General features: G+C 40.6%; 1 protein-coding gene across 3 annotated transcripts in view; it reads right to left on the reverse strand.

Moving 5' to 3' along the window:
* The window catches only part of SOBP (sine oculis binding protein homolog), a 112138-nt gene that overhangs the window by 64623 nt on the left and 21656 nt on the right, over positions 1-25859 (reverse strand). For all 3 annotated transcript variants that reach the window (XM_082302537.1, XM_082302538.1, XM_082302536.1), the window contains exon 4: positions 23497-23648. In XM_082302537.1, coding sequence (XP_082158663.1) covers positions 23497-23648 — 152 coding nt within the window. The remainder of the gene's footprint in view (positions 1-23496; positions 23649-25859) is intronic.

The raw sequence follows: 25859 nt of genomic DNA on the forward strand, positions 1-25859 counted from the left end.
TGCATGTATGAACATGAATCTCTAGGTTTAGTTCCACTACTCACAGGAAGTAACTGGAAACTTTAAAGTTAGTTAACATCCTAAACATCCTAAAACTACAACTGTTGTGAAGCAGCTACAACAGTTGCCTCACGAAAGGGTGGAGCTGCCACACATAGCTGTGGCTGGTCAAATGCTGTGAGAGCTCACAGAAGCCTATGTGGTTTTTATTTTCTTTTTCTATCATTTTTTCAACCCTCTTGGTCACCAGGTGCTGGTTGCTGTAGACAGATCAATGCAGGAAGCAGAAGTTCTACAGAAAAGGAGTTTCTAACCCACCCATGTTGGATAAACTAGATCAGATGAACTTGCTTTGTGTTTTTCACATTCTTCCTCATCCCCACACACACCAGGAAAACCTGTGTTATTCTAGATTGACTTAAATGGAACACAGAATAATAGGAGACGCATGTCTAGGCTGTGGCAGGGAACAGACCTGGAATACACACAATAAAATTGACAGGCTTGATGGCTGAATGGATTTAAGCAACAGCTGGAATCTGATGAGTCTAAAATCACAAGTAAGCTGATCAGGAGAATAAATCTTTCATGGATTACATTCAATTAAGTGCTCTCACATCACTGAGAGGCAGCTAGACATCCATGCACAATATATGCTAAAACTAACTGGGTTCCAGGTCCACCCACTGAGGCTGAAAGCACAGAAATCTGGGGTTTGTCTGCCAGGCTGGGTATTGGACAGGGGCAGTTAATGTGAAAAAGTGACCAATGCTTTTGTAAACTCCAAACATCCCTCCAAATGTATCCTCTCTCCATACACGAAGAGGGATTGTCTTTAAACTGAAAGAGGGTAGGTTTATATTGGATATTAGGAAGAAATTCTTCACTATGAGGGTCGTGACACACTGGCACAGGTTTCCCAGAGGAGCTATGGATGCCCCATCCCTGGAAGTGTTCAAGGCCAGGTTGGATTTGGACCCTGAGCAACCTGGTCTAGTGGGAGGTGTCCCTGACTATGGCAGGGGAGTCAGAACTGTATGTTCTTGAAATTTCTTTCCAAAACAAACCATACTACAGTTCTCTGATAAGCACCCAGCTCCTTTGTATTTGTTACATGTAACATGCAGGAGATGGGCTGATTTCTAAAAGCTGCCACTCAATAAGAAAGACAGCAAATTTTTATGCCAGCTACTTATAGCCAAAGAGCAGAAAGTGGCAGAGCCAAGCCCATCATGCACACAAAGGCTTTCACTCCACAGGTTCCTGGGGCACAGAAGCTGTGGTGTTCTCAGAAAATGTGAAATAGCCTTCATGGTTGAAGATCAAGTCTCCGCAGTAAAACATCATGAAACAGTAAAGGCAGAGACGCAAAGAACTGAAGCAAAATGAACCAACAACTGACTAGAAAGACAGCATGTCTCTTGGGAAAAGTGTTTAATTGTGACTGATTTTATGTTGCTAATATTTTTCATTCATTCCTTTCATTCATTTCTCATTTTTCATTAGAGGAAAGTTTAAAGAGGAACTGATTCCTTTCTGAAATTTCCCATTATAAAGTATGTCACAACAGTAATTAAGACAGGACAGAAGGAGATTGTGGTGTGGGTTCTAGATTTATACAATAGTGTTGGAGTGGGGAGCCCATGCAATTCCCTCTAACAAGGTCACTTGGGCTTGGATTTTCAGAAGACCTGGTATAAATTAAGCAAACAAGGTCCATTTTTTGGGTTTTTTTCAGGGAAATCAGTTGCTTAATTTTGTCTTGTGCTTTCAGAAATTTCAGGCTTGGCAAAAGGAGCAAAGGAAACACTTTCCTCATTCCAGAGCTGTGATGATGACAAGTCACAAATGCCCAGCTGCATCAGGGCTGCCGAGATGTGGTGTTCCTGTGGGGTGGCAGGATACCCTCCTGCTCCCTTCGTGGGTGCTCTGTGGAGGAAGGGGCTCATGTGGTGCAGGATCACCCACCTGGCTTTCATGTGCTTTTGTGGGTGTTCTTCCTCTCCTGATGGGAGCATGCACCTCTCTGACTGCTACAGCTCTCGATCAGAAAGGAAAATAAAATGGCAGAATCCCACCTTTTCTTGATATGTAGCTGTTTGTTTGTGGGACAGGCTCCTCCCTGTGAAACTCTGTCCAAGCTGCAAATTCATTGCAGATCTCCAGCTGTCAGCTGGCCAGTTCACAATTACCTTAAACACTTTGACCCATACAGTGTCCTGAGTATCCATCAGGCAGCGACTGCTGTCTCAGACCAGTTCTGACAGACTCCCCCTTTGACAGTTACTACATCAGATACGCTCGGCTTTGTTTTTCATTACAGCAGTGGCTTTCTGAGGCCAGATAGGGTTGTGCTTTGCGGTCTGTCTTATAAAATCAACCTGTAACTCAAAAATTAAGCTGTGTTTTTTCCAAGTTTTTTCACTCCTGGTAATAAAAATATCTGCGTGTCAGGCTTTCTTGACCATTACCCTGATGATTCTTACTGAGGTGGGAAGTCCTCTAGTCATTCTCCAGGCACACTGACAGGGACAAGATACATCTGGGTCAACACAGGAAGCACACAAGAGCACGCAGAATCTCTTTGTTAAACAAGAAGGTGCTGTTTTTAACTACAACCTCATTTTAAGCAGAGGCCACTAGCCTCTATTCTTCAAGGAATAAGAGTAGTGTGATAAAATCAGCACCAGGAAGGACACAGGATTAGAAACCGGGGTCAGGGAACAAGGATTTAGGAAGTTGAGAAGGTGTCCCTAAATCTCAGAATATGCTCAGTTTCCCCAAACAAAAATCTACTATTGGGGTCTTGAAATCTGAGACTCACAATAGGAACACGAGCTCCGTCAAACCAGCCGGGTTTTCTGCAACTCTGACAAGGAATTTGGTGCAACAGCTCGTGAAAACAGGTGGTGAGTGTCCAGTTCAGACTGGGAAGTAGTGTACTACTGTAAAATTCCCATCTTCCCACCCCTTGATTTAAGAATTTCCGTGTCAAAAAAAATTGGTCAGCTCAGCAAAGAGACTGAACTATCTTGTAAAAGCCTTGTCTTTTTAATTGCAATAGCTGTGAAACACACAATGCATCTTTAAGACATTACAGTGCTGGTAATATAAAAGAACTGAAATATTTGCCATTATCTTATCAAAATATCAGGTCTGCAACTTATAGGAATATTTTTTGAATGGTAAGCCAGAAAGACTTGCTTTTTCTTTCTTTCTTGGGTCACATTCACAGCAATGCAAGAGCAAAGAATAAGCCCCTCTGTCTTTTGCAGAATTGATTTGCTTCATGAAAAACCAAAACCCACTTTCTCTTGCCAGCTGAAATAGCTGCCATTGTATCCTTAAGTGATATCATTAAGAAACATGTCAAACAGAGAGAGATGTGTTTTTCCCAGGTATTCCTAAAGCCATTGAGTACTACAAGTCAGAGCTATGAAATTATACTGCACTACTCCAAGCATTTGTTTCTCTTCCCAAACAGAGCGCCATTGTTCTTATTTAAAGAAATAATCCTCACAAAGCTGAAATAATTATTCAGCCCAAACAGCCCATAGCAAGGGAAACAGTCTTTAGACAGCTGTCATGGCTCAGTCTTCCGGAAGCTTTGATTTTAATCAAACTCATTAAGGAAAGAAATTAACAGAAATTAACAGGAAAATATCATAATTTGTCTTGTTTCAGAAAGCTTGAATGGAGACAAAAGGCTCTTTAACATGACATGTAATGTGACCAGTCAAAACTCTCTATGTCGCTGAGTCTCGCAGGCTGAGTAAGTCCGAAGCTGCTTGTGCTGCAGCTCCACAGTTTGGTGCAATGAAATGAAAATGGTAAATGAGAATACCCTGTCTTTGGGCACTAAGGAGCCTGTCTCCTAAACACCTGTACACTGTGTGCCTGTACAAGCACGCAGGAATGTTCGAGGTAATGAATATGCTACCTGCAAATATCTTAGAGTAATGAAAGATGAAGCGTAATAAACTCTCTAGAGAAGGAAACCATCTTATAGATAGCTCATGACAACTGTTTCTTTTTGCAATACTCTTCAAAGAAGTGGAAAAAAACTCCCACTTATCTTTTCAGATACATATTAGGTATCTAAGTAATCTCTGACTTCCCGTTCAGAAGCACAAAAAGGAACATACCACCACGGCTTTTAATCTGAGTGGAACTGACAGAGGAGCGCATGGTGTTGTAAGCAGCTCAGAAAGGCAGCAATAAAAACATTGACACATCCTGGTTTAGTGTCCTCAGCCTCTCCTCTGGCTCTCACTGGCACACTCTTCCTTGACTGAGCCTGCTACGCTGCTGCCTCATCCCAGGAGAGAGCCACACACACCCATCCACAATGTGGGAATGGCATCTGCTCAGTAGCTGGACTAAAATCCTGCCCTTCTGGAACCAACAGACTTTTACCTTTGACTTTCAAAGGGGCCAGGATTTAGACTGGAGATAGTTATGAAAAGAAAGCCGTGGTGCTTGGGACCAGAGGGAAGCAAAAGGGACAGCTGGAGAGCAAAAGGGGCATGACAATTCACAGATCACCTTCAGAAAATAAAATTTTCCCTGGAGTCACTATTTGTTCTTCACGGGGACCAGTTGTGTTTCTGCAGAAAACAACACCACCACTAAGAATCTGTTGAAAGCACATATATAAGCACTTGCCCCCTGCCACCTGCAGTGGCAGTCAGCTCCTGAGGCAGAGCCACGTTGTGCTGCCATTGTGCTATAAATCTACCAGCAAAACCAGGGCAATAACAGGGACACAGTTACTATAACTTCCTAGCACAAAGAATTTGTATAAATATATGTTAAAAGACAAGGTAGTGCTTCCGGGGGGAAAAAAACCCAACTTGGTTCTATGGAATTGAGAAACAGTTTTCCTGTGATTTCCTGTGGAATTCACAGTAGGTGTCAGTGGCATGTAGGAAGTGCTGGGGTCCATGAGGGCAGATACAGAGAGCAGGTAGGACAGAAAGGGAAAGTCAAGGGAGTAATCAGAAGCTGTTGGCAGGAGGGAGACAAGGAAGGGCATAGGAAATCAAGAACTAATGGAAATGCTTTCGAGAGAAGTAAAAAGAGTTGAGCCCTCAGACAGAGCAATTCTTGAGAAACAGACAACAGCAGAATGACTCCTCCTCCAGTTCCCATAAAGCCTCAATGATAATACAAGCCATGGAGGATATGGAAACTGGGTCCTACCCAAATGGCCTCAGAACAAGCTGAATCTGTCTAAACTGGAATCACCTGGACCTTCCTTTACCCCAGCTGACTAGGAATCTGTTCCCAGCTTTTAGTTAGATAGTTCTCACCTGACGGTTATCCAAAATTGTATGCTGTTTCTAATCAAGAATACCAGCAACATCATTCATACTAACATGCTTAAAGCAATGGTCCACTTGTGAATACAGCTGTTCCAAAAAAATACTTACTCTACAGAAATCACTCAAACTGATTAGAATGACCAGAATTCAACCCCACAATTCTATACACAATCTGGGAAAGTTTGTGGACTTTTACTTACTCTTTTAACTTTCTGAACTTCAACGAGTTGAGGAGAGCTACTGAAATATATCAAAAGAGAAAGTACCTTCTTACAGTCTCTCAGACTATTTTTTATATGCTTTTATCTAGTAACACTGTGATGACAGACTAGGATTAAATGAAACAAACCCTCTTGCATTGTAGGGAAATGCCTTGATGACCTCCAGGAGGTTATTTCTGCCCTAACTAGTTCTATGTCAGAGCCATTTTAGGAATACAAATGAGCGGAGAGATTGGGAATAGATGAATCCTGGATATCAGACTACTGTGGGCTCGCCAGCTCTTTCTGAACTAGCAGCAGTGATTTCTTTCAAAAAGGAATTCCCCAAAATTAACCTCCTATCACCCAGATTACCTTCTCCCTGACTCTGAGAGAGCACTGCATTTCTCTTTCATTGGCACTCCTTCTCAGGCAATGCATCAGACTATTTACTTAGGCCCTGAAGACTACCTTACGTGTCCTCTACCACACAAAAAAAATCATACATAAATGATTCAGGAGTACATGCTTTATCCATTCCTCCTGTTTAAAAACATGCAAGCCAAATGCTTATCACTTACTGCCACTCAGCTCAAGCTTCCTACTGGCTTCAGCCTGCCTTCAAACTAAAGGCTAAAGATGACCTGACTTTCCCAGATGTGGATGTCTAGCTGTAAACCCCATCACACTTCCTGAAAGATGAGGTGTTTACAACATCTAGGAAAATCAAATTGTTATGATACTGCCCTATATTCTTCATTTTGCTTATTGTGGAAAGCAGAAAATATTCCACCAAAATTCTTTTGCTATCTTGATTTGCTCTCATTTATTTTTGCATGCAATTCACTGTGTGTTTGGACCATTCATTCACAAAAGTTATTTCAAATTTGCTTGCACTTTATCAAGTTTCCTTTTATATCCTCCCATTTTCTCATTTCAAGAAGGCCAAATATAATCTTTTCACCTTTTTATAAAGAAAGCTTGGAATCCTGCTGATCCTGCCTGATACCTCCACAATCAAAACATTATGTCCTTTAGTCTCCAGTATTTCTGTTTTTCTGCAATCCCTACCTCTAAACTCTCTGCTCCTGGAGTGACCATTCCAGCAGCAGTACCTCAGAAGGGTCCCTATGAACTGCTCTCTCTCCTGGTTCAGGAAGAGGATGGCACAACTCTCTCAAATGCAGCCATGGCCCAGAGATACGTACTGACCCACTTCAGCTCCTGCTTTCTCATTTATGAGCTCCTCTCCAAGGACAGCTGGGAGAGGGACCCGTATTTCCATTGCTACTCACTCCTCCATAATACTCAGATAAGGAAGCCTGTCTTTTCCCTGAGAAAAGCCAGAAACCCTACCAAGAAAATTGTACCAATAACACAGAGCTCCTGCACATCAAAGAAAACCCCTTCCCTTCCTGTTTATATTGGAGACTTCAAAACAGCTACCTCAGCCTTTGCTGTCACTCTAGCTGTTACAGAAGAGCCTGTTCTCTGCTTTCAGACATGTGTATTTTATGTAGCATGACAAGAAAACACAGTCAAAACTTTTCCTCGCTGCAGTCTGAAAAGAAATACTTTTCTTCTGTATTATAAAGGAAGAAAAGCTTTGAAAACTTTGCAGGCAGGTGTCTTGATGAAGTACTTTAAATACAGAGCAGAAAGCTTTCTTATCATGATTCTTTTCACGAGTTTATTCATGGGACATTTTTTTAATTCTGGAAACAAGAGCACATGGCTGCTGCACCTACAATCTTTCAACCAAATTTTCCACTAGTTAACCTCAGTTCTCTGGAAACATAATAAAACCAATTTCTGTGGGAATACTACGGTGTAAAACAGGGTGATCCCATGGAGAATTTCTTTCCCAGTGTTCCTATTGCCACTTACTGCAGAAATAGCAAGATCAAACATAAGGAAGAGAGTCAATGTTTCCACAGGTATTGCACACACTGCAGCAGCCCATGATGTAAGGTAAATGATGACAAGTAAAACTCAAGAAAAATGGAAACATTCAGAGCACTGGTGTCATTTATGCCTGGTAATTTGTGTGTGTCCGTGCATGTGTTCTGGATGCAGGGGACGTTGGCCAGTTGGAGATAATGTCTATAAAATCACAGACTCACATTATACCTGGCAGGAGGCTTGCTTCACCTCGGGAAATGAGCTATGACTTAGTGAAGGCTCACTTTTGCCACTGACATTGCTCTGGTAGACAGAGACCTCATTTCACAACCAGGCCCTATCTCGTATTGGAGCATCTGTGCCTCAGCATTGCCAAACATGTACATCCTTCCTGACGGGCTACTCAGAGCCAGTTAAGCCTGGCAAATGTGTTTGTGCACGGCACTTTAGCAATACAGCACACGCAAAACCTGCTAGTTTTCTTCCATAATATTTGCAAATTCCGTAACAGTTGATTATTTATACATTAACCCACAGATTTCATTTCTTCCATCTTATACCCACCCATTGTAGATGTAGTGTTGTTGCCACTTGCTCTGTTAGGCACGAATTAATGCATCAGAGCCGTGTAATTTATGCATGCTATTTTGTCAAGTCTGTTTGTATGGAATCTGCTTTGGAGAGGCAAGCTGCTCTCTACTCTGGGGCCAGAAATAGTATTAATTTTTCTTTTCTTTTGGTGTTGTGGATCAAGGTAACTTCAGAGCAGTGACCAGCAAATCACTGATGAGATGAAAATTGCAATGTTCTTTGTTTTATGCCATTTCAGGTAGAGATGATTTGTGTGCATGCAGAAGTATGACACTGACATAACAGAAGAAAACCCTAGCTGACATGGATATTCGGGGGATGCCATTATCAGGGCAGCCAAACGACCAAGGACAAAGCACTGATTTACTAAGTTAGAATATGACTGTGCACTTCTAGGTTTCAAAACCGAGGGAGGAAACCAAACTGCCTGCCTTTCCCAGGAAGCAGTATTACAAGGCAGACAGCTTGTTCCACTTAAATGCGCCCCACTGCAATAACCGTATTACTTGTGAAATGAAGACACAACATACAGTCTTTTCTTAGTGCTTTACAATTCTCAGGTCAAGTGCTAATACATATTACAGAGCTCTCTCTGGCAAGTATTGTTAGAGCTGTCATTAAAGACCTCCAAAAGTCTTAGCTGTGCAATTGAAAATGTTTCCAAATCCTCTTATCCCAAACATAACAAATCTTTCTGTTGTTAAATCTGATGTTTTGTAAATTCGATACTACTTGGCTTATTGAGGGGGCTGGAGAATTTTTTTTGTGCAATAACACAGATCTCCAGAAAACGAATAAAGCATCTCTGCAGCAAGGGAATAAGACGGATCTCTGGGAAGGGATTTATGCAGACCCGTGGAAAAGGAAAAATCAAAGACCACCTACAGTACAGTATGAAGATGATTCTAGGATTAAAAGGCACAATAATGCTACCCAATTACATCTCTGCCTGGGTCATGTGCTATGCATAGCAGGAAGAAGCAAGATGGCAGATACCCTGGGTTATTTTAATTAATTTAATCATGTGACTAATTGGTCTCTGCTGGGTTTCTGTGGTAACTGCTTCCTAAGTGCTGATGGGCAATTGTGTTAAATGTAGCTTGGAAACTGCACGTAGGGTGCAGTGCCTTCTAGAGAGCAAAGGGAATTGTACAGCTGTGTGGGGAAGGTGCTCCTGCTGGGGCACTGATTATCTCCGTGCCGAATGTCTACAGCTGTACTGTCCTCTTTGCTTGTCTGCTTCCCGAAGGAACACGCTTATTTGCAGAAAACGTGCTAGACTTTCTCCCTCCTGGGCGTGAAAGTAGATTTCCTGTAGGAATATGTGAGGGCACATGTATGCGGCAGAGCACGCGCGACTTGGAAACAAAGGGAGAACAGCCAGAGCGCCGTGCGTGCAAAAGTGAAATGACTCCTGCGTGCACAGTGTGAGGCCCTGCAAACCAGAACGTCTTCTTAGTGCTGACTGCGTTCGAGGGTAAATCCATTACCAAGCCCTGACACAAACAACGTGTGAAACTGGGTGGGTTTTTTTTTTTCCAACTGCTCCTGCATCTCTTGTATTATTCATGAAATCCCTAAATCCACACGGGTCATAATTAGCATGGAGTACTGCAAAATGGCACAGAGCTGCCTTCAAAATTGGCAAACATGAAAATGACTTGTAAAAGTCATTCTTTGCTTCATGGATTGAATTTCGGATCACCACAAACAAGAAGTTGTCATCCTGTTGGATCCAAACTTACACCCATGTCTCCTCACATGATTAATGTAATGGCAAGAATGGAAAGATGATTAATAATAGCAACCTACATTCCAGCAATCACAATTGCACATAAGAAATGACTGTTTAATGGGGTGGTAAGTTAAACCCCATTAAGGGCACAGAGAAAAAACAACTGAGAATCTCCTCTCCTCAGTACCTTTCACTGAAAAAAAAGCAACCTAAGAAAATATCCTTAAGACAATACAAGACATGCTGCAAATACAGAACACAACAGGGAACAGAAAATGCCATACCTTATCCTAACCTCACCAGTGAAAACGCAGAAAGAGAATAAGAAATGTAGGAAGACAGCCACAGAGAGGTTAAAAGTTTGGTAGCTGTATTGTGAAGGCTAGAAAGGTTTCATTTAATAAAGCAAGGGAAAGGATAAGGTAGAATGGTGAAGGAGGAAAAATGTCCATTACCTCCCTGCCCTGGGCTACTGGAGGATAAAGAGCTATCCAGCCTAACTGTGGCAGACCTGGGCTTTATTTCATTTAGTATAAATTAGATTAAAATTAACATACCTTATACAGCTCTATCAGCAAAAGGTTATAGTTGTAGAGCACAAATATCTAATTCCTCATTTTTCCTGCTATAGTCCCACCACGGGCTTGAAGTCTGTGATTCAGTTCTCATCCCCCTGACATAAATGGAAATATTGCCCCTGACACTCAAGACCAAACTACTTCCTTTGTTTTGAAACTGGTGGTCAGTATGTTATTGCATACTCCTTTCTGCAACTTATATTAAGTTATTCATGCCTAAGTTCAAGGCTGAAGAAATAAAAAGCTCAAAATAACCACATTTGTTGTAAGCCGTCTTTAGGAAATCAATTTTAGGAAACAACTGACAAACTAGGTGATATGATGTAATATCTCTAGTTGTGTTCTTTGGAAAAGTTAGGCATAATGAAGCTGCTACAAATTACATTTCATGCTGAAATGTCCAGATACAATGAATTAGAGCTCTACATGACCCTTCTTTAAAAACAGCCCTTATTGTGTGAGATTGAACACAACCTCACATACTGCTTCAGTCTTTTTATAAGAAGTCTTTTACACTTTCCATATTTTCGCCAACAGCAAATACTAGAAAATATTGACATTTTCAAAATATTCCAAAAGAGCAGTGTGGTGACACTGATAACTGCATTATGAAGGCTGAAAATTTGTAAGAGAGACTTGAGAATAACTGAAAGTGAGACAAAACATTTTCATTTGAGTGACATTAACAAAAAACTCCCCAGTAAAGCTATACCAAACCTATTGCTCCTCCAGACCCAGTAAGAACTAAATGGAGGTATACTCCTACATTGGGCCAAAATCCCTGCTGATTCAAGTAGCCCCATTTATTTTAATAAAGCTACGCCTGCTTACACCAGCTATGTATTTGCCCAACCAAATGGGACATGTCAGTTTGGATTGGGACTGTGTCACAGAGCCCTTCATGCTTGCTATGCCAGCAGTGCAACCACTGATTAGGAAGACGGGTCTCGCCGTAGTGATTGGCCCATTTGTTCATCTCATCTGGCAAATTGCAGCTGACAATAGCCAATACCTGAAGGAAGGAATGGAAATTTCCCATAATCTACAGAGTTATAGGATGCATCTGGGGCTGACACAGTGGGCAACATCTCTCATGAATGAGATTTGGCTTTTATTGCTCTTTCACTTGGTTTAGCTATATATTTTGCTAATAATAATCAGTTTTATCAAACCTCTGCAACTACACCATTTAATTTCAGCACCAGTTCAACTGCTACTCCAAACAGAGCACTCTTGTTTATTTCAGTGGCTTGTGGCTCAGGTCTTTAACTGTTTGTAACAGTTCAGTCTAAAAACGAACAGTGTAATTTTGGGAAGTAATAACTCCTGCTGAATCTGAATATGCTATCCTTTCATTTCTGCAGGAGACAGAAAATACACAGAGGAGGGTGTAAGCATTCCCTCTGCCAGTGCCAGCTTCAGTGTTTACTCATGTTTGCTTGTCCCAGCTTGGTCAGTCCCAAGCAAAGCAGCTCATTTCAGGCCCCAGTTACAAGTGTTAACACCTCAAAGTATTATACATCAAAATTGCAAAAGATGAACCTCTGGTTCAGCCCTCTCCTCCTTCTCCACAGGCTTAACATTTTCGTATTCCCTAAATCATCTTTGATTCTTCTGATCACTGACCTCTGCATATCCAAACTCTCCCCAAATCTTGCCACTCCTTGCTCTATCCATATCACAGCAACCCTCCAACTATACTCAACACTCCACCACCCCAGACCCTTGTCCATTTAACTCCCCTTACATCTGCATCATCCAACTTATTGCCCCTCCCCTATCCTCAGCTTTAGGCTGTTGCCTACCTTCACTCATTCCCCTAAGATATTTTCTTTTGGCTGTTTTTTTGTCCCCCTTAGACATACTAACTCACTTTTGTAAAAGTAGAAGTTGGGTTTTTTCATTATTTCTAATTCCTCCAGAGAATTATTTTGTGTCCTGTCAGGTATCTGCAACTCCTCCTAGCTCAGTATCAGCTGCAGAGTTAGTGAACTTGTTCTCTGTTCTCTCCTGGAGATCATTAATGAAACATGAAACAAGACCAACCTCACTAAAGTCCCTCTGGCACATCTCTATCCACAACCTGATATGCTGCTCTTTATCACCACCCTTTACTTTATTCCTTGAGCCTGTTTTCAGGCCACTTGACAGTGTTCATATCCAAAGTAATTTGAATTAATCTGAGGGTAAGATTTCATGAGATGACATTTCAAGTGCTTTACTAAATTTCAAATCCATTAGAACTTCTAATTTGCCTTCCTCAGCTGATTTCTGTGCGTGTGTACATACTAGCCGTGTTTGCTTGGCAAAACCTCTGTACTCCTCTGTTATTCCTTGCCCATTTGGTGTAACTGCAGAAAATGGGGATGTGGTTGAGTGAGTTTGTGCATCGAATATCTGCTTGTTGGAAAACTCAACTTTTTTCTAAAAAACAATTAGTTTTTCTCAAGCAAATTGAATTAAAAATTTGTATAGAACATATAAAAACATTCCTCAACATTATAAAGTAATTCTTCTGTGGGCAGTAAACTTGGGTCCTTTGCAATGCAATCATTTTCTTATTTAAATGTCCAGATTCCTATGAAAACGTGGACTGAGGAATGCTGCCATGCCAAAATGCATTCACTGCTTCTGTGGAGGGCATCAAACTATCCATAGATATCAAACAACACATCAAAACCAACTAATCTTATCCAGCAAACATGATCTTGAGTCCAAGTAACTACCTAAATATCTCTGTCTAAAAGCTGTTAAGTATAAAAATTATATCCCAGCTGTTCTTTACAGTGTTACTACCTGCCAGGTCATGCCTAACTGAAGTTACCTTACTCTGCTGTTAAGCAAGTTAAATAAAAATTATTTAGGAACTCTCACTTCCTATGCTGAAGAAGAAAGCAACCTTCTTATGTTGCCTTTTCTTTCTTTTTCTTTTCTTTTTTTTTTTTTTTTAAGCACCACACAAAAGACTTCCAAATTCTCAGGAACAGTTGCTGGTTTTAATGATATATTGCAGATCCTTGTCAATATCTCTGCTGCTTCACACTTTTATTTCCTTAGGAACACTCAGCTGAGTACCATCTGCTCCTGGTGATTTACTGCTCTGGAGTAGCTGAAGTTGCTCCATAACTTCGTCCTAAGAGACTTCAATTTCTGTTATAAGGCCACACTCTGATTTCCTGCAGATAGTGTCCTTGGGACAGGAATTTCCTCACCATCTTCTGCGGTGAAGACGGACACAGGAAATTTAATTTGGTTTCTCCGCTTTTCCACTTTTTCAGAAGAGGTCAGAGCCATGGCTGGATGGCCTACAGGCACAGGGGACTTACCACTTACCACCACTACAGGTGGCTTCTTGTTTTCTACAGAGCCACTTTTTCTATACTTCCTACAGTGCCTGGTACCTGCATCTTTCAGACAATTTCTGCACTTCATCTCAGGAACCTTTACTTATAACTGATTGATTGTGTCTTCAAATTTTTTGAAGGAAATGTTCTGTCTTAAAAAGGCAAAACATTTGGTATTTCTGCCTAGATCCATGTATGCCTAGGACCCTGTTGGCATTTCCATCATTTAACAACCACACTTAAAATTTGGAAAAAAGTTGTTTTTTCCTCTCTTGCTGTGTGAAAAACCACAGAAACAATAGGAAAACAGAGCAGATGCAAAATAATTGAATTGCATGTACACAATGTACAGGGCAAATATGCACAGGGCCTGATCTAAAGCTAATTACAAGCAGTGGGATGTCACCCACTGATGCAAATGGAATCTGGATCAGGCCCAAAGGAAGTACACCAAAAAGTAGAGGGAGTTTTTTTGTCTCATCATTCAGTTACAGTAATCATAGGTGTTGTTTGTAACAGTAGTAGGTAACAAATTTTCCAGTAAAAGTGTGATTTTTAAGTTGACAGTGTCCCTTTAAGCTTATGCACTTCTTCACTTAACTATGCCAGATTTACTCTCCCCTTTCTACTTTTTCCTTGCTCAGAGGTATACATACCATCTGTGCATCTAATATGGTGTTCTTAAATAGCCTCCAGAGTGATTCAATGCTTCTTTTTTTCCCCCTTTTTAAACTTTCTCTTGCTTAACCCTTTTCCTCGGTATTTTAGAACATCCTCTTTCAGAGCTCCTGGTCCTTCTTTAGGATGAAGTTACCATCTTCGCACACTGAAGTCAGGAGTACAGCTACTTGTTCTTTAGTGCTTGTGTATTAGTCAAAACTCATGGGAAGTTGCCTTATCAAGGCATTGATATCAATAAATTGCTTCTGCAAACAGAGGCATGAGACTGAACCGTTCAACAGTAGCCAAAGTCGATTATTAATACTACACAATGAAATGATTCCAACCTCTCTCCCCATAAATATTTAAATGTTGGTGCACTGTTTTATTCTCTAGATTAATCTTCTAAGACTTGTAATTTAGTTCGAGGAGCTCTCTTCCACCTACTTTTTAGTAGCATCGTGCACCACAACAGTGAAAGCCTGGGGGCTAAATTAAAAATAAGAGCTATTGAGACTGAGTTGCTGTTTGATTTCTAACTCAACAGGTTTCCCTTTTAATTTGAGACTCCGAATTTCAAGGGAAAGAAGGGCCACAGGCATACACAGGACACTGCAGTGCTATATCCATCTATGTGGTAAGAGGAAAATTTCTGGATTCGGCCAGTCTAATGGAGTTGCCGAGTCCTCTACGGTTGGAAGGTTGCACCATGCTACCATGCCCCACTAAAGACCCTTTCCCTCACAAGGCCCAGAGAAGGGCCAGAGAGATGCTCTGCTTCTGAAGCAAATGGAAAACAACACAGCCACATCTCCCCCTCGTCCCATGCGTGCCAGACAAAGGACTGGTTCCTGCCTGAGCATCTGCACCAGCCCCTCTGTGTGACAGAGGCAGGCTCTGGCCTCCTGCTTCTTAGGCTGGAGAGTAAATAGACCAAACACAACTGAAGACGCACATATGCACACACACGCTCCCCACCCCCAAACCCATCAAATACTCTATGACTGTTTCTAAATATTATGAAACAGATGAGTACATTTATTTTAGATACAAAATTGCATCAAGTCTGACAACTCACAATACATGCTTACTTTCAATTTAAATTCAAATGGGTGAGTTGTAAATGCTTGGGTTTTTGACAGAACACAGCTGGTCACTGAATTTATCTGGTCGCCAAGTGATCAAATATTATTGGAGAAACGATTTTCTACAGGAAAGACATTTTACATTTTCAGACTTTTGCTCTATAAAACCCACCTCATTCTTCCATCAAGTTTAACACTTGCACAGTGAGCACAGCTTGATTTATGGCAAGAAACTGACTTCAACTAACAATCCCCAGTAGTACATTTTCCTGTTCATCCGGCAGATTATGAGTTATATCCATTTGGCCTCTCCTAGCCTCATTTAAACTCACAAGGCCAGACTCAAGGTTAATGGGTGTAAGGGTTTCTTCAGTCTTCCCATAAACCAGCAGACGTTTCCAAACAAACCTAAAAGGGACGAAACTTTCCTGGCTAGAAGGGGCCAAAAAGATAGACAATGTGATTTACTCCCTTGGTCTGACTCAGTTTCATCCTTGAATTTATTGTAAGATTTCTATGGCTGCTGGAGAGGAAAGTCGCCACAATGGGAGAGTAATAGAGTGATTAAACACAGACTGTCAGCTGACAAGAAATGTCGCAACACCACTGAACTGCTGCCTCACCGGCACAAATTACTTCACCACTTGCAAAATGTGACAGCAATGTCAGCTCCTGAGACACTTCAGGACTAGAAATTACCTTCCACCTTCAGCTGGGCCCCTCAGGTTTTCTACTGCTGCCCACTCTGTTATCCTGCCTGGGCAGAATTTTGCCCCATTAACCTACACTGTTAATTCCAATTTCTGTATTCCACACACGCTTTTAGAAGTGTGTACAAATGGTATTGCTCACAACATTGTTCCTAACCCAAACACATTTTTGAAAACCATATTTGCTTAATTTTGGTTTTCAAATAAAAATATATAGAGTGAAAAAAATATTCAACCTCCTTTTCAATATTTCCCTAAGTTAATGAGCTGACTGATAAATGAACAGATGCATTAAGGCAATAATTTATTCAAATGTCATGATATTTTTGAACAAACATTTAATATGCATTTCTTTATTTGCCCAGCTCATATTAGTATTAATGATTGATGTGTTCATTAGGAAAGGGAAGAGTGGCACCAAATACAGTCTGTGCAAATTAGATTCACTTTGAAAGATCTACCCTAAGCTTTTGTCAGAATAAAGATTGTTCTTGATGCTCATTCTCTGTTGAGCATGTGAAAACAAAGCTGGAAGGTGCCTAATTTCATACAAAGCCGAGGTTAATCTAAGGCAACCTGAGCTGAGACATGAAACAGAGGAAAGCAATATTTTTTTGAGCAATTGGCTAGCTCACATAGGTTGGAGCCAAAGGGGTTCAGAGGTAAAATAAGCACCAGTGTGTATTATATCTGCTCATTTTCTGAATGCATCATTGTTATTCATTTAAATTCTTTAATCAAAAACCCCTTGGTGATGTAAAAATGTCCTGGATGCAGACCATGAAGTCTATCTTGCCAAACTTTTTAAAGGGGCAAAATGTTTGTTTATCCTCTAGTGTCCTCTCCCCTTCAAAAATTCATCCTAAGTGATTTAAGACCTCAGTAAAGCTTCTTAGTAACCTCCAGTAAAATGGCCACTGGCCATGTTTCTCCCTCAGTCACTCTGCAGGTAGCAACTTTTTTCACTTCTCCAATACCAAGGTGTCAGAACATCTATTTAAATCCAAATCATTGCTCTAAACTGCATTCACCCAGTGTGCAAAAGACTTAAAAGCATTTCCAGTCAAGTCCTAACACCATTAGTGGTTTTTTGTTGTACCATCTGTATGCAAACAAAACCTGCTTCTGGGAAAAAGAAAATGCACAACCGTTGAAGCCGTCCAGAACTGATGTGAGGACACCTCGCATAAACCGGTCGCTTTGTTTGAATCAAATGCCTGCCCCTCAAGAGGCAGCTGTAATTAGCATATTCATCTTGATATAACCCAAGCAGCCAGAATGCAACACGACTGATGTAATGTGACACGGTGGTTAAAATTAAAAGTGAACACGCCTTTTAATTGGATTGGATACCTGCTAGTAATTCAGACAATGGGAATTTGATTCAAATTTATGGTATTAAATGGCAGCAGATGGACATTAAAATGTCCATTGAGTTTGCAAACTGACAAGCACACTGGGTTTGCCAGATCCCTTCATTAAGTCACTGGTGGCATCAGTCAGGTGCTGTTGTCCATTTCATTGTTAGCAATGGCAATACATTTTGCTTTGCCGAGGGTGAGCAGCAAGATATTCTGACTGATGGCCTCAGTAGGTTAATTTGGAATTTCATTTGCCTCTTCTAATCATGAAAGATCCTAGCTCTGGTTTGGGGAAGCAGTTCGATGAGATCTCTGGGTTTAGCATCCTGTAAGTAACAAGGCCAGCTAATGACAGCAAGACAATGATGCCAATCTTCTTTCTAACCAATGCCACACATTTCCTTCACAGCTCAGGACTTTCTTAATATTTCAGTCTCTGTTCCAGATTCTTGGTCACTATCTGTGGCCTTCAACCCTCCACAAACTTTAAAAGCATCTCCTGAATGAGGTTATTTTCCTTATCCCTCCTTCTCCAGCCAGTTCCTCAAAGAAGTTTGCAATTGTGCCCCAAGCTTGAGCTGTTTCCTCTGCAGACTCAGCGTCTCATCTGCATTCACTCATCAGCGCTCATTTATATCTCAACAAAGCAATCACAGCTATGGAGATATGTTGTCTTTTCCCCCTCTACCTTCAAGCATTTGCAAGAAACCTTTTTAATTGGCTGCTGTGGCAAATACATGCACGCACACAGGCAGATGTGCACACACAAATACACGCACGCACGTTCTACGCAAACCCACAGCGGCAGAAGCAACTTCGTGAACCATTTATTAAAACCTGCTTTTCACTACAGCTCCACAGAACCAAATATGGATGCAACTGCGTGCAAAAAAGGTGGGACACCTGCTCTGCACTGACCTTTCTGAACACCTGATTAATGCAAGTTAAATCTAGGAGAAATAGATTTTCTATTCAGAGCCCCATGTGTTTCAGAATGTACTATGGAAAGGGAATCTAAAGGAATAGCTAAGCTTTTTTTTTTTGGGGGGGGGGGGGGTCAGAGCATTATTTGCATCAAGTTGCTTTAAGCAATTTCCTGAATTTCAATGAGTAGTGATCATTTTACTAATTAAATTTTGTAGATGCATAAGAAAGAGATGAAAGTAGTGCTTTTTTTGCCATTACTCATTGACTTAACAGTGAGATTGTTAAATATCTCTCATGTGCTGTTAGGCCGCACAATTAGGCTTGAAATCAAGAAAACTTTCTCTGACAATCCTCAGTAATAATTCTGGGGAATGATAGCTGCTGTTTACTACTAGTTTATAGTACGTGTTTGTATATAAATGTTCATATTATCACTTAGTGATCGATATTAATTAACCAAAAAAATTATGCAGGCAGGAGCGCTAAAGCTTCAGGATGTTGCATGCTCTTTATCATCTTCAAATATAGCTTAAAAATGTGAGGAGTCATCTAATGCAATAGAACTCAGGACTAAATAAATGTGTATGACTTCTTACAGCTCCATTTGATAGTTCACATTCATTTTTGCCACACAGATGAGATAAAGGACCCTAAACCACACTCCCTGTCTGCACTACCAACACACAGTGTTGCCCATCACTATAAAGGGAGAAAAGAGTCATCCTTGTTTACATCTTCATGGTGCTAAAGAGTGGTTGACTTTTACTTTTTGATTTATGCCTTTTTGTTTATTAGTATGAATGAAATTGGACTGCACTGTAAACAAAAACATCTATCTTTCTTCCTAATTGGGAGGCAGTGCAAAACAGGGACAAGGTCGAGTATAAAATACTGCCTGAGAACCTTGCAGTCACTATGTCTCCAAAACCTTAGTCAAATCAAGTAAATTATTCTTTAATATATCTGTGAACAGAGTTTATAACCTCTGTGAAGTCAGTCCTAACTCTGCGTTTGCCTATTTGGTCATAATAAATTTGTTTTCTGACCCATTGAGTCAAACAACTTAATTTCAAAATTAATCATTTCAGGCTTCAGACTCACTGGATCCAAGTATGAGTCCAGCCATTCCCTTTAAATTTCATATCCTGAAACTTGGTGGTCTAGTGCTTTTTGCCCTCACACGACTCTTTGGTACTTAACTTTGTATTAGTTGGCCTATGAAATTAAATCTGAGAAGGCAGCATCCAAATCTTATCTCTTCAGTTACAAACGTTAGTACCAAATGCTCACTTTTCCTGCAATGGTTCCTTTTAATCAATATTATTATACACAACATGTTGTTGTTATACAGGATTTGTTATGTGTATTTGACTCAGCAAACTGACAAAACAGGAACAGGAATGCAGATTCGGATTATTTTTGTTTGGGGGTGGCAGTGCTGGTATTTTTAGGTTTCTTTCTAAATTGGATCTTGTCTAAATACTTTGGGTTTTGCTTAATGGGGCAAAAGCCTCAACTTTTTGTTCATTTATCTCTGATAATTTAGATAAACTTACTCTTTTGGGAGAGCCTTTATAATTTCAAAACATACATAATTTCAAAACATATATATTTCTATTGTTGCAAGGCATGGCTGCTGGCTGATATAATTTTATATGGTCATGACTTCAAAATACCTGGAGCAAAATTTGCATTTCTTATGAGAAAAGCAACTTAAAGTTGCACCAGTCTTTTTCCTTACAAACTTCCCATTCCAGGCACGAAGCTCCCTGACAACCCTGGCTATGTATGGATGCAGAGGATACAGGAGCACATCTTCTGGAACACAAACAGACACGACTCCAGCAGGACAAAAGGCAGGAAAGCCTGACGGGCACCTCTGACTTCACTGCTTGGGTTCAAAAGCTCCCAAGGCCAGGAAGGTACTAGCTTATTCCAGTGTGTTGCTACTTTTGCCAAACCTAGCGCAGGAGAGGGCTGGGAAGGAGTTAGAAGTCAGGAGCAGCCAGTGCCCAGATGACCTGGAGCTTTCTGGAGCACTTTCAGGGCACTTCATTGTAGGCTCATGTCAAGCCTTCTCCCAGCTGAGAATCTGTGGCATGCAGCACTGCAGTGTGCATTTGCCCTGTGCATGGGAAAAGATTTTTTTATTAGGATGATTACAAAAGTTCTCATTCTGAACTCAGCAACTGTCATTCAGGGATGGATAATTCACAGCACTACGTAGTGCTGTTTTGAGGCATTAGTGATGACTAATTCTTTGCTACTTGAACAGTCCTATCATTTGAGGCAAGCACTTATTACAGCACTTCTTATCTAGGGGAGGGAGGGAAGACTGCTTAACGTGATCCATTAGGAAATTCAAGCTTTAAATAAAGTGACCACAAAGTCCTATCAGCTCCCAGAAACGCAGCAGCTGTACATATTTAATGTAATACAACACTATATTGTGGCAGAGATCCACTGTTTAAAACATGCATAAGGCAGGTGAAACGTGACTGTTCTGCTCTTCTGTTTGAAAAATGAGAAAGTGTAGAGTGGCATAACTCCTTAAAACACATAAATAAGCATTAGACTCATGGAAAAGACAGGTACGCTGCTGGAATAGCCGTAACAGAGCAAAGGTCAGCAGTTAAATCTGAAACTATTGCAGCCTGGTTCTTTTGATCTTATTCCTCAAGATCCCACTCTGTTACTAACAGGTGAAGTGCAAAACAAGAAGCATGAGGGTCTGCTGAGTTCTACTGTGCCTGTTTTAATTTAACAGCAGCACTTCCTAAATATTCTATCCTCTGATCATCTAATGCCATAAACACACATGCAGCTACTGATTTGCCCTGCTCTGTCAGATCCTGTGAAATTCCAGGCTCCACAGGTCCAAAGAGAAAGAAAATGTAACTCACTGGCTTAACTTTGAAGCAGAGCCAATCAACATGTTATCGATAATGTTTTCTCACCATGTTTTGCCAAGTCCTCCCATATGACATTTTGTTAGTTTGAAACCTCTTTAGTGAATAATAGGACATTTCACTGGGATATGCTGGTATATGAAAATATTAGGAACATCTATTGTTGTGTGTATGTGTGTGTATGTATGTATATATATTTACACACACACATACAAATTAATGATTACAGAGATCTTTCTGGATGGAAATATTCAACATCTTCCAGAAGAAATTAACAGAGATGTAGGAAAGGAAACCAAGAAAAATGTGAAGCTCTAATTCATCCTTTGTCATAATACAAGGACAAAAAAGCCTCCAATAAAGCACAAGGGTAATAAATAGTAAGTCAGGTGAAAGGGAACCTTTTGCTATACTGCCTCACTGATTGAATTCATGGTCATAAACTGTTACTGAATCCTGCTACTAATGGGTTACTAGAAGGTTGAAGTATGCCTATGCGTTATGTTAACATGCATTTATTTTCATATACTGGGGATGTAAACCTCCTGTTTCAGGATCTAAGCTGTAGGTGAAAAAGAATACAGCAAGTTCTTTCATCTGCCTCTCCAAGGTTTCCCAAATTATCATGTACTCATCAGTTCTGGACACACAGGACCACCTAACCAGGATCACTGACAATGCCTCCATTACTATGAAGTATCTTATCCACGTAAATTTGTGACTGGAAGTCACAGGAGCATCAGCTGACAGAGATCTGTATCCTGTCAGCCCAGAGAGTCTGGACTGTGCCATCCACTCTGTAAGGCACACTGAACTGCAGGTGCATAAATGTGCACATGTACACATGCACATTCATCCATGCAAATTTATTTTCAAATGAGGAGCATCTAAGGAGCATGTATTTCCCTCCTCTACACTTTTTCTAGATAATAAGAATGTAAACAACACTCTTCACAGAAGACTCATGTGACTTCTACTTGCTTATCTGCTCCAGTAGACACTATGAGCTTGATTCTCCAAGACTGCCACTAATATTCCACTCTACTGATTTTTGCAACCTAATTCTTCAGGCTTTTTTTTTTTTTTTTCTTTTTGGCAGGATGATGTGACCCAAATTTATAAAGGAGGTTAATTTGCTGTAACATTACATCTTGAGTCTAGAATCCATATGTACTTATTTGTTATTACGACAGATGTAAAAGACCAGATTTAGAGACCTGAAGTCAGTTTGAACTTGACAGGCTTGGAATGTTCTGAAGCATGAGGGTAAATGGCATCATTTAGGAAACCAAAATGAAAAGGGTTTCAAGAACGGTAAACATTTCTAAGACAATAAATCTACCCAAAGACTCACACTATTAAGCACAAAAGGACACAGCTACTTTTTTAACAACTAAAAATTTGAAGTGTTTCTTGTCTATTTTTCTTTAAATGACATGTTACAAATTCTGCTGCAGAGAACAGCTGCTGAAGTAACCTAGAGGGCATTTTCAGGCACTGTGCTTCAGTGATTACAGCAATTTTTGTAGACATTCAATATTAGGATTGCTTTCTAATTTTAGATGGACTTAAATTTAAATTGAGTAGGAGGGGTTTTCACATTACTCTAGATGTTCTAACATTGCTTGCCCCAACCCAAAAACTGTATAGTGTCTGAATTTTGTAGCAATGATAATTTATTAAAAATGATACACTTGTAAAGAATGAAACTAGAGCTCACTAGCAGCAGTGAAAAGATATCCACTATTGTGATGGGACTGAGAGTTAGGCCCTAAAAGCATTTACCCACTGGCCATGATCCCAATGCCATGGGACTTGGTGGCACCGCCCTACACAGCCTTTCTCTATTTCTTTGATACTTCCTCTTAGTTGTGTATATGTAGGAAGTTCCTGAGACTCTAAGGCCAAATTTGGAGTCTTACATTAATGCTTATTAGTATTTAAATTCCCTGACTCTCACAAAACCCAAGCATCAAGCTGAGAGAAACTGGAAGAAAGAAGGTTAGTAAAGGGCTGACAGTCCAACAGACAATACAGATGGAAAGTGGAGGGACTAGGTGAAACAGAGAAAACAAAAGAAAAGAGTTTCTATTAGATGCTAAATGAGACTCAGGCTGGGCCTGATTAAAGCCATGTCTATGTAGGTTACATCTTTCCTTATTTCTCTTACCTTGTTTCTCTTGAAATATGCTCTTCGGCAAGCTGCAAAGCACTTCTCGCTGCAGAAGCATTTCACTTCACTTCCCATACTCAGGGAATAGCGCTTGATTCCAACTTTCTGGCACCAGGCACACATTATTTGTACATTTGACACATCATCTTCTACAACAAAAATATAAGAACAATGTTTACATGAGATGCAAACACCTTCCTCAGACATCTGCACACTTACTCTTAGATACAAACAGCAGCAGCTCATCTCATTTCTAACTCCCTCACTGTCAGAGGGCAGAACTGTGCCTGCCTGTGATCACCAGCTTCATCCTCAGGCAGCCAATGACCTGTGCCAGCCAGACTCAGCGGACTGGCAAAGCTTCTAAAATGGCTGGAAAAGATGATTAGCTTCAAAAATGGTGCACTGCTGAAAATCTCTGGAAATCTCAAGAACTTTTTTAGCACGCTTAAGAGCGCACAAATCTTTATTAAATGAGTAACCAAGACTGAAGGTTTAGTGAGTATTGCTGCTTTGTGCTTGTTACTTACAGTCTGCTGTAGTGAGTCCCTGAGATGCTCTGCTCAGCAAGTTGGCGATAAAACACAGCCAGAAGGTGCTGCACCAAGGCAGGTCTCTAACACGAACCCTCTTCTAAATTAGAAGGAACATAAAACATCCCTTTTCTGCATTATTTTGAAATAATGACTAGCATACAAAACAGGGAGCTTCTGTGTGAATTCAGCAGTCACAGAAACACAAACTTGAGCAAGGCAGAAGATGCAGCACTGTGGCAAAATCTGCCAGATTACTTTTCAGTCATTATGCTCATTGGTCAAATTTTAATTCAGGCAGAGTTCCCAAGCCTCTTTTGAGCTCTTCTCTAATGTGTGTTACAAATGTGGCATGTGTGCCTTCTGCCATGTAAAAAGACCCCAGAGCTTATTTACTAATGTGCAGCAATATCCTTGTGTGGTCATCATTCCCACCTTAGCTTCACAGACAACAGCAGTGAATAGTTTAGTCTACTAAACAGATCAAGTCAAGAAGTTAGCAGGAATCTGACTTTTTTAAAACTCAGAATTCTTCCGTTCTTATGTCCAGTTTATGATACTGGATGACCTTTCAGTTACAGACAGCAGCCATTGTCTAACTTCTGGGAAAAAATATCCCTGGAGACTAATTGTTAAAGCAGTTCCTGGTCCATGAGCTGTGGAGAATTCATAGCTTAGAGATTCTGTCATGCAGCCATCCTATTTCCCTATAAAGGATTTGTTTTTGAAGCTACGCTGTCATCATTCTGTAAAATTATTGGCAAACTAATTTTTAGCAGAGTGATTTGGCTCCTTTCCCTGAGTATCATAACTCAGAACTACGTGCTGAGTTTTACTCACCTTATTGGAATAAATATTGCCAGTTTAACAACTTTTTTTCCTTCCACAAATTGTATTATGATTTACAGCTACAAATGAAATTCTACAATGTAAAATAATGACCTTTTAGTTTTAATCAGACTGCCTACCTTTAAACCTATATTTAAGGCCATGTTATGGCACAGATTTGTGTTTAATGTATTGTATCACTTACCCTTTACAGTGGGATTTGCCAGTATCATAAGCGCCTTGATATACTGAACATGAAGGGAAATCAAAACAATTTGGCCAAAATTATCACTAGCCATCTATAGGGTCAAAAAGCCTGCCCTGAGCTGGCTGTAACATAAGTCAGGCACACAGGGTTCTGCTGTGCTGGTTTTGCATGGGATTGTCGCAGCTTTCTCTGCAGGCTGGTCTTGTCCAGGATGCCCACTACTCCAGCACAGACCTAGAGCTCTTCCCCCCATTCTTATCCCGAGCCATTTGAAGTACTTATCTTTTACAAAAGCACCCCAATTCAGCTAATTTTGCACCATAATAAACCAATGCCTTACAGACTGAACCTGCCCCTTTGAATGTACCAGGACAACAGAAGATCCTCTGAATCAAAGGAACCAGACAGCAGACTCTTGTTTCAGATAACAGTAACATATATTTCCCTACTGATAAGAAGTATTTTATCTCTGGAAAAGAGGAGATCTACCAGTGATACCTTTCTAATCGCCTTCATTTCTGGTGAGAGGAACTCTCATAAATGAAAAAAGAATATTACGGAGCGGAAAGAGAGTTCACTGGCAAAGTAGGCACTGAAGTACCTCTTTTTGAAGCAGGTTGGCTTGTCTGGGGCACAGTTTTTAACAGGAAACACAGAGATGCACCACTGGGATTCTCAGGGGCTTTCATGAGTGATTCGATAGGGGGAACACCTCAGGTGTCATTCAATTCCTGTTCAGTGATTCACAAGAACTGTCTCCCATGGATGATGAGAAAGATCCACACTATTGT

This window comes from Coloeus monedula, assembly GCF_965178545.1.
Source record: "Coloeus monedula genome assembly, chromosome: 2".
NCBI lineage: Eukaryota > Metazoa > Chordata > Aves > Passeriformes > Corvidae > Coloeus > Coloeus monedula.